The 15,296-nt window shown below is 41.2% G+C and overlaps 1 protein-coding gene across 1 annotated transcript in view; it reads left to right on the plus strand.

The window, feature by feature from the left end:
- LOC142335842 (uncharacterized) overlaps positions 1-14,491 on the plus strand; it is a 15,532-nt gene extending 1,041 nt beyond the window's left edge. Inside the window, exons 2-4 of the mRNA XM_075384169.1 lie at positions 967-1,103; positions 1,667-1,951; positions 14,252-14,491. Coding sequence (XP_075240284.1) covers positions 967-1,103; positions 1,667-1,951; positions 14,252-14,437 — 608 coding nt within the window. The 3' untranslated portion in view covers positions 14,438-14,491. The remainder of the gene's footprint in view (positions 1-966; positions 1,104-1,666; positions 1,952-14,251) is intronic.
- Positions 14,492-15,296: the final 805 nt, after the last annotated feature.

Genomic DNA, 15,296 nt, shown 5'->3' on the forward strand with positions numbered 1-15,296 from the left:
TGTCTTGGCCAGGAATGAGTTAAACGTTTTTCTGTAAAACTACTTTTTCTGTTTTTTTCCTGTTTTCTTAAACTAATATAGTACTTTTTGAAGCCATGTCTAAGTTTATGTGGATATTCAATAGTTCACTTTCACTTGTCAATAGCAATTTATTAATGTGTCCGATGTAAAAATTGCGAATACAAACAGCAACTTCTTAAAATTGTTGGTGAAAATCTTCACCTTTAAACTGTTTTTCAGAACATTTATTAACGAATACATAGGTATCCATGATGGTTAAAAAGCTTTGGATCTTTTCCGTTTTTGCACCCCCCAGTACGTTATGCGCCCCACACTTACAGAGCACGTTACCCCCATTTACCCCGCATTACATGGTAAATAGTTATGCGAAAATATGACACGTGCGTCTAGGGGGTGCAAATAATATGCGCCCACTAACCTGGGGGGGGGGGGGGTGGGCACAAACGGAAAGATCTAACATGTCTTAATCGGGTCTTGTATCTAAGTCCCTCGGGCCTCTAAGATTTTTGTGATCTATTCTGTCCCCCCTCCCCCGAGTCGAATGTGCTATTTTTTAAGTAACGTGCTATATAACAGCACGAAAGCAGTTGTCTAAGATACAATGAATAGAGTCTTTCACATTATAGCCCCCCCCCCCCCAATGAAATTATAGCCCCCCATTATGGTATAATTACCATGATGGGGGGCTATAGGTATCTGACCACTAAGCTGGGGGGCTATACTGGGGAAAGACCCCAATGAATATAACCTAATTTTGGATCTATTCTGTTTGCCCCCCCCCCCCACAGCTTAGTGGGCTCATATTTTTACGCCCCCTGGCGCACGTGCTATTTTTTTTACATAGTAGCGTGCTATATAACAACATATAATTTGTAACTGGGGGCGGTAAAAGCACGGGGGGGGGGACAGAATAGATCCCCTAATTTTCCGCAGAACTAAAAATAGGTTGCGCGCATCAACTTTTACCGCTTAAATGGCTTCTCTTTGCAAGAGATGCGATTATTTTGACATGTGACTTTGATGAGGCAAAATGTCTGACTACTGACGTTCTAACTGACTTGGAATTCATCCAATTGACTAAGGTAATCCGAAATCCGAGTGGGTCTTTGTTCCCATTATAGCCCCATCCCCCCAATTCCCCGCTTAGTGGTCACTACCTATACTCGGCTATGATTTCGGTGGCGATTATTTACGTGAGGGGGGGGGGGCTATAATGGGAAAGACCCCAAATTTGAAATTACCCCTCCCCCTGCGCCCACCTCACCCTCCATATACCTCTTCCCGTGTTAAGAAGAGTGTTCACACCTCACGCGCACTTTTTTGAGGTCCCCCATGCACGTTTTTGGGGTCTCTCCCATTATAGCCCCCCATGAAATTATAGCCCCCTTTTATGGTGTATGCTATCTATCCATGATTGGGGCTGTACGTTTTATGGCCAGTAATCTTAAGGGAAGGGGGGGGGGGGCTATAATCCGAAAGGCCCCATTATTGAATAGTGGGGTAGTTTCGATGATGTGGGATTTTAATGGGAAACGCCCAATGAATATGGCACGCTCTCGCGACTTGGGGTTGCAAATACTCTGAACCCAATAAGCTTGGGGGCATGCTCAAACTGAAAAGACTTAAAACTTTGCATCACTTTTAGCTAAAAAAAGAAGCAACCATAAACAATGGCAAGTGCGCCACCACCACCCCCTCCCCCGCAGCAAGCACCTCCCCCAGGACCGCCTCCTGGATATGTACCCCCGATCAGATCACCCCACGACCCAGAACTGATCGCAGCCACAGAGCAGGCCATCCCAGATATTCCCAAGAGACCCAGGTCAAGGTCACCAAGATCACCCCACAGAGGAAGGTCCCCGGGCAGAGGAAAGTCTCCCGTAAGAAGGAGTCCGGCAAGATCTCCCAATCGAGGGCGAAGTCCAGGAAGGTAATGAGGCTCTAGTCCTGTTTCGTATCTTTTCCGCTTGTGCCATTCCCCCCCCCCCCCCCCCCCAGTACTATACACCCCTCAGGTACAAAGAACGCGTCAGTACTTAGTAATTAATTATGTAAAAATATGGAACATGCGTTTTGGGGTTATAAATAATATGCACCCACTAAGCTGGGGGTACAAACGGAAAAGATTCTTAATTGTTTTTCAAATAACTATAGTTATTTGAAAAACAAGTAAGAATCAATATATTTTCATAAACTTTGGGCAACTAAATTTTGATTCAACTCTTTCTTGATTCGATGTTAATGTCGTGGGGGGCTATAATGGGAATGAACCAGTTTTTCTACAACTACTGGCGAAACATTCATTCTTTAACACAACGGAACTCCCGAAGGCTTTTTTGTGTACCAACAAAAGCGCTTTGTGAAACCCAAGATGATCTAGACAAAATTCAAAGTAGGTTGGATGAGAACCTGATGCAACTGGCTCCAGAAAATGTTCGGATCTATTCTGTTTCGCCCCCCCCCCCAGTGTTTTTTATGACCCCCAGTTACAAATTATATGTTGTTATATAGCACGTTACAATGTAAGAAAATAGCGCGTGCGCCTGGGGGTCATAAAAAATTTATGCTAACTAAGGTGGGGGGGGGGGGGGGGGAAACAGAATAGATCCAAATGTTCCAAGATAACATTAAGAAGAAAAGTCAGTATCCTGAAAATAAATATCCTGAAAAGTAGGCTTTCGAGATCTAAATCTATCAAAGACCTGAAGGATCTATTCTGTTTTGCTATGTTATGTGACTCTGCTTGAAATCGCTGAGAACTTCTGGCGTTTAGCGAGAAGCGCGTATCGGTTCCAGATATTTTGAGCCAGTATTTCGAAGTTACTTCTGCAAAGTGTCCTGACCTTGCTTAAAACACGCAACTTGCAAGTTCATGGAAGTCAACTTCTTGCTGTATATATAGCAATTTCTGGCATTTTGAGTTCAGGGACTTTTGGGCATTGTAAAGATTGAACTTTTGTGTTTTAAGTTTATATCCGATTGCTGTTCAACACTTACCCTCTCACTCACTCTTCTCTTCACTCGGCCTATTGGAGTCCTTTCAGTTTCCAATATCTTGATGAGTTTAGATCGAATATACGTCTAATTTATGAAAAATGCTGATTCGGATCTACAAGTGCAGATTAGATTAATTTTTTTTGGAGGTATTGACTTATTGGATCTATTGTCCCCCCCCCCAGTGTTTTATGACCCCCAGTTACAAATTATATGTTGTTATATAGCACGTTACTATGTAAGAAAATAGCACGTGCGCATGGGGGTCATAAAAGATTTATGCTCACTAAGCTGGGGGGGGGGGGAACAGAAGATCCAACCTGGGCATTCATGTGCCGGATCTATTCTGTTTCGCCCCCCCCAGTGTGTTTTATGCCCCCCAGTTACAAATTATATGTTGTTATATAGCACGTTGCTATGTAAGAAAATAGCACGTGTGCCTGAGGGGCGTAAAAAATATAAGCATACTATGCTGGGGGGGGGGGGGCGAAACAGAATAGATCCATGTGCCAGACAACCTCACGTGGAAAATATGGGTCTTTCCCATTATACCCCCCCCCCCCAGCTTAGTGGTCAGATAACCTATAGCCCCCCCCACCCCTCCAACATGATAATTAAACCAAAATGGGGGGGTGGGGGCTATAATTTCATGGGAGCTACAATAGGAAAGACCCGAAAATATGTATTAAAAAATGTTTGAAGAAAGCAAGGAGAGTAGGAATATTTCTCCTGTACCCTGCGAAGAAGAATTTAGCCACCAAAATCAAAACAGTCTCTGAATCCTTCCAATTCTGTTATATGGATTCTCATTATTGTCAAAATGCAGATGGCGTTCAACTTCACCCTTCTGATCGGTTCAAGAAGAAAACTGTTCCAGCTGAATAAAGGGAAATATGTCCGCTTGTTATATCAGCCAGCTCAGATTACTGCAATTTTGTTCCCTTGCAATGTTCAAGCAAACAAATATTCCTCTTCTCATTAGCAAAGCACACAACACAGCCAGTTTTCTGATGCTGCGACAGGCGCAGTCCGGTGCTGGAAGGAACAATGAACTGTTCAGCCTTCGAAAGAGGCGTACTGAAAAAGCAAGAAGAGAAATTGTGGTCAAGACATGATGACGAACCATTAATATTGTTGTTGGAGCTGAGCTTAAGGAATAACGAAATTGCGTAGGACGAAAACTATTACTGTGTTCTATTTTTATCCGGATTATCCATCCCCTTAGCGAGAAAATTGTGTATAGCGAATCAGAAACAGCCGCGTATGCCACGTAAGCACAAAAAATTGTTAACAAACTAAACAAAAATAAGAACTCACAATTTGTCTTGTCAGCCTGGCAACTCGAGCTAGCACTTAAACTCAGCAAGAAAATTGTTGAAATAATATAGTCTTGAGCAGTATATTTTTTACTGCGTCTTGCTAAAACCAAACACTTGAGCAGTATAATTGTTAAATTGTTACTGTGTCTTGATACCAAAATTTGTCTTGAGCTTTATTCTATCAAATATTGCGTCTTGTATCGAAAACGTCTCGAACAGTAAATTCATTTTTTGTGTCCTAATTTCCAGACTTCAACTCGTTAGTATTCTGCGAAAATCGCAACACATACAATAGGATTAAGTTAGAAACCAATTTTTCATTACACTTCTCAGGCATATTTTTTTGCCTTAGATTTGTTTACTCAAAACGATTGAACTGGTAAACATATAGAAATCCCGTATTGTGTGATCTGTGGACCAAGTTCAATTGAGAAAAAAATCCAAAACTAAGTTAGTTAAATTAGCTAATGCAACGGTAAGTAAAGCAAAGCGGATATACAGTTATAAAACAAACTGCATAAACGAAGTATCCGGACAGATTTTGTAACCACTCAGAACGAACTGGGCGGTGTAAAACTTTCTTTGTGAAACACAAGGAGAGCAGCCGTTACATTTGGTCCGCCGACCCGGATAGTGGAATAAACTGCTGTCCAACTCAGCAAGCGAAGGGCCAAAGGCGTCAACGAATAAAACAAACCTCAACAGGCAATTCAACGACGCAAAGCCAATTAGGCAAAGTGCATTAGAAGTTGAATAGCAAGGCCTAATTAAAGCAAATAAACAAAAGTTCTTTAGAGATTCAAGCTGCAGTCCCAAAGTACAAGCGAAGTGACTCCGTCACAGAGTCAAGACATTTTTCATAGACAGATCAGCAACTGTAAAAAAACGACTCGAAGAAAAAACTCAGGAAGGCCAGGAGCTAATCAGAAACAACGATAGATCAAGCAAACTCAAGACCATCTATCAACAGGTACTGAAGCTTGACGACTCTTATTGCATTCTTCTGTGGAAGCGAGCAAATACTCTTCGTGATCCCAAATTGTTTGAACGTTACGAAGCCGAACGACTAAATTTCTTACAAACATTAAGCTCAGATTGGTTACCATACCTTCACGGAGAAACAAACATGAAGGATCAACAGAATCAAACCGTTCAATTGACAAGCGATGGAGAACCAACTGCCGCTGAGAATTCACAGTCTGTTGTAGGAATTTCTCAACGAACTGTTGAAAATGGAAACCCAAACAAGGACAATGATTCAAAGGCCTCCTCTGATAAACGAGCTAAAAAGGCAGAAAAAGGTGCGCTTTTAAAGAAAGACTTTGCATCAAAAATGAGGTTGAAGAAAATTGAATTCGAATTGAAAAGGAAAGAGCTTGAAATGGAGATGCAACTTTTTGAAGAAGAAGGTGCACTGAAACTGGAATACGAGAAAGAAGCTCTTGACGCAAGAGCATCAGATTCTGATGGAAGTGCAACCCCTAGTATTCGAAGTAGATTACCATTCAATTGGAAAACCCCGAAGAAAAAAGATGTTTCCGGTTGGCTCGATAACTCGGATGAATTTTCCAACTTGCACGATTATAGTTTCGAGCATGCAAAAACGAGGATCGACAACAATTATCCCAGGGTAAGCTTCAATCGCGATGGTGTACTTAAGTCACGGTCACCAAGCGGAGAGCGTGTCAGCTCAGCCCGGGAACAAGACAAGTTTAAGCGCAATAAACCGAGCAGTAGTAGTCAGTTACCTAAGTTGAAGTTGTTTTTTCGACGGAAACCCCCTAGAGTGGCTGGAGTGGTCGAATTTGTTCAAAGCAATGGTTCGCCATTGCGATATACCCGAGAAAATGAGCCACTTGAAAACTTTGTTGACAGGTAAAGCAAAGTCAGCTATATCAGGAATGGGCTATTCGGGAGAGTTCTACGCTCAAGCGTGGGAACTCCTGGGACGGAAGTTTGGGCAACCTTACATAATTGTCGACGCTCAGCTTAACATATTGCGCAAACAACAACCAATTGGAATGCACGACTCAACGGCTATAGTTTATTACTCAATAACAATCAGAAACCTAGTTAATGTACTGAGGCAAAACAATAATGAGGGCGACCTGCGTTCAAGATCAACACTGCAAGTGGCAATTGAAAAACTGCCCCCAAACTTGAAAGAAAAGTGGTTCTTCTTCGTTGACGAGTGTCAAAAAGATAGACCCAATCTCACTCTCCTTGAAGAATGGTTAGCTCGAATGGCTTTTGTCAATGAAGGAATGCCATCAACCAAGAGCGAACGAAAGGTAGATGATCGACCAAACGGTAACAAGGAAAAACGATTCTCAAAATCGTCAAATATTAGTGCGAGTTCGAATGAGAACGAGACGAAGCAAAAGCAAAACAACAACTGCCCACTAGCGGATGGCACTCATAAAATATGGAACTGTCCAATATTTAAGAGTATGAATGTCACCGATCGCTATGCGGCAGTGAGAAGAGAACGCTTATGTTATGGATGTCTGGGGAAAGGGCATGCCATCAAAGATTGTATTGTCCACCTTGCGGTATAAACGGATGTACCAAAAGGCACAACAGACTGCTACACTCAGAAAACCAAATAGACTAGGATAGTCACGCATTTAATGTAACTGCAGCAACAATCAACCAGAGTAACCTAGTTACTACTTTTCTTCAAATAGTTCCAGTATCGGTTCAGAGCGGTGGTAACAGGTTGACTACCTACGCTTTCCTCGATAGTGCGATAGTGGGTCAACGGTATCATTCATCGATCAAAGTGTCAAGGACCAACTACAAGCCAAAGGCACGGACGTTACCTTGAGAAAGTTCCTATCAAAATAAAGGGACTGCATTCAAAGGTGCATTCGATTGAAGCGCTGGCACACCCATCATTCTCGTTGGGAAAAACAACATACAAGGAACTGAAGAGAAACTTCAGACACCTGAATGTTTTCACTAACAGAACATTCAACCTGATGGAAGTAGGCATCAGACTTGGACAAGATGCCTACAAAATTCAACGTCCATTGGACTATAAGATTAGAACACGAAGTGGGCCTTTTGCTGTCTTAACAGAATTAGGATGGGTAGTCAGTGGTCCCATGACAGGCAAGAAAAGTCAAAATGTTTGTCATTTCGCCTCCACAGAAGATGTGAAAGTGGCAGAAAATATCCAATCATGGTGGAAAACAGAAACTTATGCTTCCAAAATAAATGTTGTAAGCCAATCAAAGAAAAAGCAGCAAGCTCAGAAGTTTCTAGAGAGCACAACAAAGTTTCAGGCGAGCGGTACGAAGTGGGCATGCTCTGGAGTGAACCAAAAGCCAATCTTCCAAACAACTACGGCTCAGCCCTTGGTCAGCTCCACTCACTGGAACAAAGATTCCAACGAGACCCAAAATTAAAAGAATTGTATCAACAGTCAATTGATACAGATGTTGAAAAGGGATTTGTGAAGATCCTTGGTAAATCGGAAGTCAAAGGCACTTTTGGAAAGGAATGGTATTTGTAACACCATCCAGTACTAAACCCCAAAAACCGGGTAAAATTTGCCGTGTTTGCAACGCTGCAGCAAAATACAAGGTTATATGCCTAAATGACAAGTTGTTAGCCGGACCCGATCTACTGAACGGACTAATCGGAACAATACTCAGATTTCGAGAAGGACCAATAGCCCTAACTGCAGATATTGAATCAATGTTTCTGCAAGTGCAAGTTCCTGAAGTGCAAGCTGCTTGAGATTCCTGTGGCGACCAACAGTGAACAAACCTGTGCAAATTTACGAGTATCAACGTCATGTTTTGGAGCAAAAAGTTCACCAACATGTGCCAACTACGCTCTGAAGCGAGTAGCCATCGATAACGAGGTTGAGTTCCCAATTGCAGCAAAAACGATCCAAAACAACTTCTACATGGACGATTTCATCAAGTCAGTCGAAACACCTGAAGAAGCAATCAAGGTTTTCAAACAAATGCCACCTCTTCTCTCAAAAAATGGATTTGAACTGAAGAAGTGGATCACCAACAGCGACGTGGTAACCAACGCAATCCCAGAGGACTTAAGATCAATAAGCAACACAAAGCAGGTCGAAATAGAACCCAGCAAGGAAGATTCATCCGTGATTGGACTTCAGTGGACGATTATTGATGATGGTCTACAGGTTTTTAGAGGTACAATCAAAAAAGTTGAGACCCCAATCATCCAAAGGAAGATTGTATCTCTAGTTTCTTCAGTGTTTGATCCTCTTGGACTGTTTGCACCATTCAGTGTTTATATGAGACGACTCCTGAAGAGCATCTGGACCAAAAATGGACAACATTGGGACAACTCAGTGGAACCTAACGAAGAAGAAGAGTTTTTGAAGTGGAAAGCGCAGCTTCCAGAGGTAGCAGAAACCAGCAATGATAGAAGATACTTCAGCACAGCCAAGGACAAATGGGAACTTCATGTGTCTGCCGACGCATCTGAAGACACAATGTGCGCAGTGGCATACCTACGGTCAAAGCCAAAAGAATACTCAGCAGACTTAACATTTGTAATCGGAAAGTGCAGAGTTGCACCGATGCGACACCTTTCCATACCACACTTGGAATTACAAGCTGCAGTGATGGCGGTGAGACTTAAAGAACAGATAGTGAAGGAACAGGAAGCGAAGATTCAGAGTTGTAACTTTAGGACAGACTCCACTACTGTTCTGCAATGGATTCATAGCTCCCACCGTAAGCAACAAGTGTTTGTTGCAAACAGAGTGGCTGAGATTTTGGATATAACCAATGTTTCACAGTGGAATCATGTGAGTGGTTTTAACAATCGAGCGATCAATGTTGACGAACTTAAGAGAAGCGAATGGCTCACTGGGCCGGCCTGGTTTACAGTCGAATTTAACATTTTCTTCAGACGAACAGAACGACCAAATGGTCTTCTCGGCAAAGGTTGAGGAGAAGAAGCCAATAATTCAGTGGGAACGATTCAGCAGTTTCAACCAACTAGTAAATACAATGGCATACGTAAAGCGCGCATTCAAAAAACACAAACCGGCAACAAAAACACTAAGTTTTGAAGAAAGAGAGGGTGCACAAGCAAGCATCTTCAGGCTACTGCAGCGAGAACAGGTTGCTGAAGAGATGAAGTCTCTCAAGGCTGAAAAGGAAGTTCCAAAAAAACAGCAAAACTCTCCAGTTTTCACCATTCATTGACCAGCAAGGACTTATTCGTGCTCAAGGCAGAATAGGTAAAAGTTAATAGAACTTCGAAACCAAGCATCCAATACTGTTACATTTAAAGCACCATGTAGTTGAATTATTCTTGCGAAATGAACATAAGAATAGTCGTCACGAAGGTACTGAACATGTCAGAAAAATAGTTCAGCAGGAATTCTGGATCCTAGGCTTACGAAATGCTTTGAGATCGATCGAAAACAAATGCATTAGATGTCGAAAGGGAAGAGCCCAAACAAAGGCACCAGTAATGGCAGATCTAACTGAGGAGCAATTGTTCGCATCAACAGTGTTCGCGAAGGTGGGCGTAGACTATTCCGGATAATTCGCAGTAAAGATTAATCGAAGAAACGAGAAGCGTTGGTGCTGTCTGTTCACATGCCTTGCTGTACGCGCGGTACATATAGAGATTGTACCAAAACTAGACACTGCTTGTTGTCTTAACGCAACTATGCGATTCGTTGCTCGAAGAGGCAAACCGGTCAAAATGATTAGCGATAACGGGACAAACTTCGTTTGAGCTGAAAAAGAACTGGCAGAGTATATAGCAGCATGGAACAATAGGCAAATCGAAGACCATCTGATTCAACCAGGTATCAGATGGAAGTTCAACCCACCTGCAGCACCACATTTTGGAGGAGTGTTGTAAAGACTGGTTAGGAGTTGCAAGAAGGCAATGTATGCAGTTCTGGGCAATCGATCAGTCACGGAAGATGTTCCGTCAACCACGATGTGTCTTGTTGAACAGACGCTGAATGCTAGACCAATGACACAGGTCAGTTCTGATGCTACCGATTTAGAAGCTATTACTCCAAATCATTTCCTACATGGCAACAAGAACCTTTGTTTACCGTATCTATCAGGTGCAGAGCAATTTGTTGATCATAGAAAGCTCTTCCGACAAACACAAGCTTACGCACACCTCATCTGGGACAGATTCCGCAAAGAGTACTTGCCAGCGTTGAATAGTTGACAGAAATGGCACACCACAACGGACAGAAGTCTTCAGCAGGGTGATCTTGTTTGGTTAGTGGAAGACAGTGACAAACGTGGATATTACGATTTGGGTCGAATAACTGAAACCTTTGAAGGTTCCGACGAAGTGATTCGATCAGCGACAATCTGAACAAAAGATGGATGCTACAAGAGGCCAATAGTGAAGCTCGCTCCAGTACTACCAACTGGCGATGATGTTATCACGAAGGAAAACAGGACGGCGATGTTGGAGGTGAGCTTAAGGAATAACAAAATTGCGTAGGACGAAAACTATTACTGTGTTCTATTTTTATCCGGATCATCCATCCCCTTAGCAAGAAAATTGTGTATAGCGAATCAGAAACAGCCGCGTATGCCACGTAAGCACAAAAAATTGTTAACAAACTAAACAAAAATAAGAACTCACAATTTGTCTTGTCAGCCTGGCAACTCGAGCTAGCACTTAAACTCAGCAATAAAATTGTTGAAATAATATAGTCTTGAGCAGTATATTTTTTACTGCGTCTTGCTAAAACCAAACACTTGAGCAGTATAATTGTTAAATTGTTACTTTGTCTTGATACCAAAATTTGTCTTGAGCATTATTCTATCAAATATTGCGTCTTGCATCGAAAACGTCTCGAACAGTAAATTCATTTTTTGTGTCCTAATTTTCAGTCTTCAACTCGTTAGTATTCCCTGCGAAAATCGCAACACATACAATAGGATTAAGTTAGAAACCAATTTTTCATTACACTTCTCAGGCATATTTTTTTGCCTTAGATTTGTTTACTCAAAACGATTGAACTGGTAAACATATAGAAATCCCGTATTGTGTGATCTGTGGACCAAGTTCAATTGAGAAAAAATTCAAAACTAAGTTAGTTAAATTAGCTAATGCAACGGTAAGTACAGCAGAGCGGATATACAGTTACAAAAGCAAACTGTATAAACGAAGTATCCGGACAGATTTTGTAACCACTAAGAACGAACTGGGCGGTGTAAAACTTTGTTTGTGAAACACAAGGAAAGCAGCCGTTACAATTGTGGAGCACCAAAATTGAAAGCAGATTAATCAACTTGCTGTGGATTTTCGCTGTTGCCCTAAATTCACAAACCAATGTTTACACGTAGCTCCAGTTCTGTGATTGCTCTACGTGCAGAAATAAATGGTTAATTTATTAAAACTGAGACCTGGAAAATAGTTTGCCCTTCATCAGATTCTTGGAATTCTCAGCTACAACAACAACAAGTTCAAAGTTGATTCGAATATAACAAGTAGAGGATCTTTTGCGCTTGCGCATATTATTTGCGCCCCTCAGACGTACGTGCCATATTTTTACATAAGGTTTACTATATAATGGCACGAGTATACAGTTTCTGAGCTGTTTTTTTTAGCTTAACGTAGCTCTGATTTTGAGTACAAAAAAGTTTTTTTAAACTTTTTTTTAGAAAAAAAATGTCTTGATCTAACTCATTGCCTTGCGAAGTTCTTCAATACCCAATTTTCTTCAATACCCAATTTGTTAAATTTTTTATACACTCCCATTATGCTGCTGAATTTGGCCCATAGTATTTGCTTACATTACATAAAACCACATTTGGTTCTTATCCAAAAGTTTTTTTTAAAAATTCGACTAGTAGTTTTTCGCCGAATGCAGCCAAAATAATCAAGAATTAAAACGGAGACAGGTTAAAACGCAGAGCAGCTTAAACACTTAAATAGTGAAACCATTATCACACCTCAAACGTAAACAAGTACTCACTTAAGTGCAATTAGGTAGATGTTTTTGCTCTCACTAATGTTAGTTAGTTAGTATCTTATAGCTCTCAAACGACGTATGTAACAATTATATAAATTTTTGGATCTATTTTGTTTCGGTCCCCCCAGCTTATTGAGCATAAATCTTTTATGACCCCCAGGCGCACGTGCTATTTTCTTACATAGTAACGTGCTATACAACAACATATAATCTGCAACGGGGGGGGGGGGGCGCAAAAAACACTGGGGCTGAAACAGAATAGATCCGTTTTTATCGTGTGACTCATTCAACTTTTTGTGCTCAAAAACGGTATTAACATGAAAGTTTTATGTGGCTGATCAGCCCCTTTAGGTCATTACACCTTACTCTATGGATGCTATTCTCAGAAACTGTTTTTTGGACTCAATTTCACGGTGTTCTTAAAAGCTTGACCCCCTTAGTCCTCCTCAGTAACCACCACCCCCCTCTGCAAGCCCCCTCAGTAACCTCCTCACAACCCCGCCAACAACCCTACACCGTCTGGCGATTTGGACCCCCATCTGGTCCAGCGCACCCAACCCTACCCCCATGTAGCCCCCACACCTATCATCCCCCACCTCCACCCCCTCGAATGCTAGCATCGCTCAGCCCCAACTGCCTACCACTAAGCCAAGCGCCCACTGGTCGTTTGAGAGCAATTCGCCCGACGTTATTCGTTTATGTTTTTCTCTTCAATTTCGCGTTTTGAGAACTGCATGAAAATCTGTTTTTCAAAGGATTTTGCATAAAATTGCTTAATTGCAGAAAAATATTGGGGGGGGGGGGACTTTGCTACCCTCAATTAACTTCTTTACTCTAGTCAGCCGCGCATTTTTCAAAAAAATATATGCTAACATTAGCATCGCTGCTGTTGAAAAATGTAAGCTTTTGGGATCAAACATTTTTCTGAAAGATCAAATTAGCCTTTAGGAGCCAAGACATTTGAATGGCGTGTTGATTGCGTGATTCGCTGACACCTCCTGGGCAAAATCTGCCTATTCTGTACGGGGATTTGTTTTCTCAATGTCTTATTTGGGGAAAAATTGATAAGGTTGTGTCCTGACTTCCGTGCTTTTATGTCCAGACTTTAATGCGTTTTTCAAAATTTTCAGACTGTAATTTTGACCGCATGACGCCTACGTGTGTTCGTCTTCGGTGGACATACTTGATTTTGGTCTGAGAGCACAGCTTGGGTCGAGTCTCCATTCGAAAAAATTGAACTTTGAATAAACAGTTTTCAACTATTCATATTGCCTCCTCTATTTCTTTAATGCTTCCCCGGATCGAGGTTTTTGGGTGAATTTTTGTAAGAAATGCGGTGAATGCGGTAAAACATATTTCACCGCATTTCTCCTCATTTCTTACAAAAGTTCACCGCAAAATTCATGCATTTCTTACAAAAATTCACCGCATCAACTTTTATGGAAAATTAATGTAACAAACGCGGTGAATGCTGTGAAAAAATAATTCACCACATTCCTTACAAAAATTCACCGCATTTGTTTTCCAATGTTAATTGAATCTGATTGAATCACAAGAAATATTATTGAAGTATGTGACAGTTGGAGCAGGAGAATAATAAGTTGAAGATATGCAGGAGGTGAGAGGTTCGATTCCGTGTTTGAAAGCTTCTTTTTTGTAGCAATACCCAGACCGCGGTGAAAATAAACAATTCACCACGATTCACCGCATTCACCGCAAAAAGATGTAAAAACGCGGGAATTTTTTTCATTTCACTGCATTTCTTAGGAAAATTCACTGCCAAAGGTCGACCCGGGTCAACTTTGTTTCGCAGTTTTTACCCCGAAATATCGTTGAACTAACGGTGGAAAAAGAACTTTTTTCAACTTCTTAAACGCTTTCTATCATTATTTAACGGTGGACAACTCGGTTGTTTAAAGATTGCTGATATTTCTCATCCAGGGTTCTATTATTGCAGGTCACCAGGGCGTCGTACCCCCAACCGGAGTCGATCAAAGAGTCCACGCCCACACAGTCGCAGCCCACACCGCCGATAGAAATGACGTCACTCTCGGGTTCATATACTTGGCAATTGTTACTGACGTCCTATAACAACTTAACAGGGAAACTAAGAACAAACGTTACTAACATCCTACAAACTTGATGGGGAATTCATATGAAAATATCATCAAAACTGACAACCAAAAATCTTTTCTACTTTTATGAACGAAGTTGTGGAGGCGGGGGGGGGGGGGGGGTGGTTGTATTTTTGTCGAGCCCAAATGTGAAGGAAGAACGAAGTATTTTTGTATGGGTTTAACGGTATTCCTACATCAGCCAGTTTGTTCAAGCAAGCTGTCTTTTTATGAGCCTTTATAACTATATTTGCTAGCTTCAGCGCAGTTAAGATCTCGATTGGCAACATTACAGATAATATTGTGGTTGGAATCCAATGTGTTATCCTCTAGATATCATAAATAGTTATGTTTGACTTCCTAACAGGTCTGATGTGGTAGTGAATGACTTAATATAACCGCATATCTTGCACTTTTATTTTCTAAACCAAGTTTTTCACAAAAGGTGTCAAATTTTTATAGCTTTCATTTTAAATTTTTGCGTTGAGATAAAACTTTAGGACAATTTTGTGCTGCAGTATTTGAAACACGATAAAACATTTGTTCTGCAACAGACGCCAAACATTGCATAACTTGATCGTTTTCATAATTATTGTTGGTAACATTTTCAATAACATTTTTCAATAGCCGCGAAGCAATAGTGAGGCTAATACTGTTCATCATGGCTTTTTAGATTTTTACAATTCGAAGACTTTGAATTGCATTGCGGTAATATTTTACACAATTGCATTGCAGTAGTTACAGCCCGAAGAGGTTGGCTGGAGTAATTTCTTTTTACAGCTTCTTTCTACGTCTTCTGAAACGAGTGCGTTCGAAACCTAAAAATGTTTAAGTAAAATCGACGAAAAAAATGAAGAGAAGAGTGGAGAAAGGAGCTTTTCTTGGGTC

Source organism: Convolutriloba macropyga, chromosome 3 (genome assembly GCF_964194025.1).
Source record: "Convolutriloba macropyga chromosome 3, txConMacr16.3, whole genome shotgun sequence".
Classification (NCBI taxonomy): Eukaryota; Metazoa; Xenacoelomorpha; order Acoela; family Convolutidae; genus Convolutriloba; species Convolutriloba macropyga.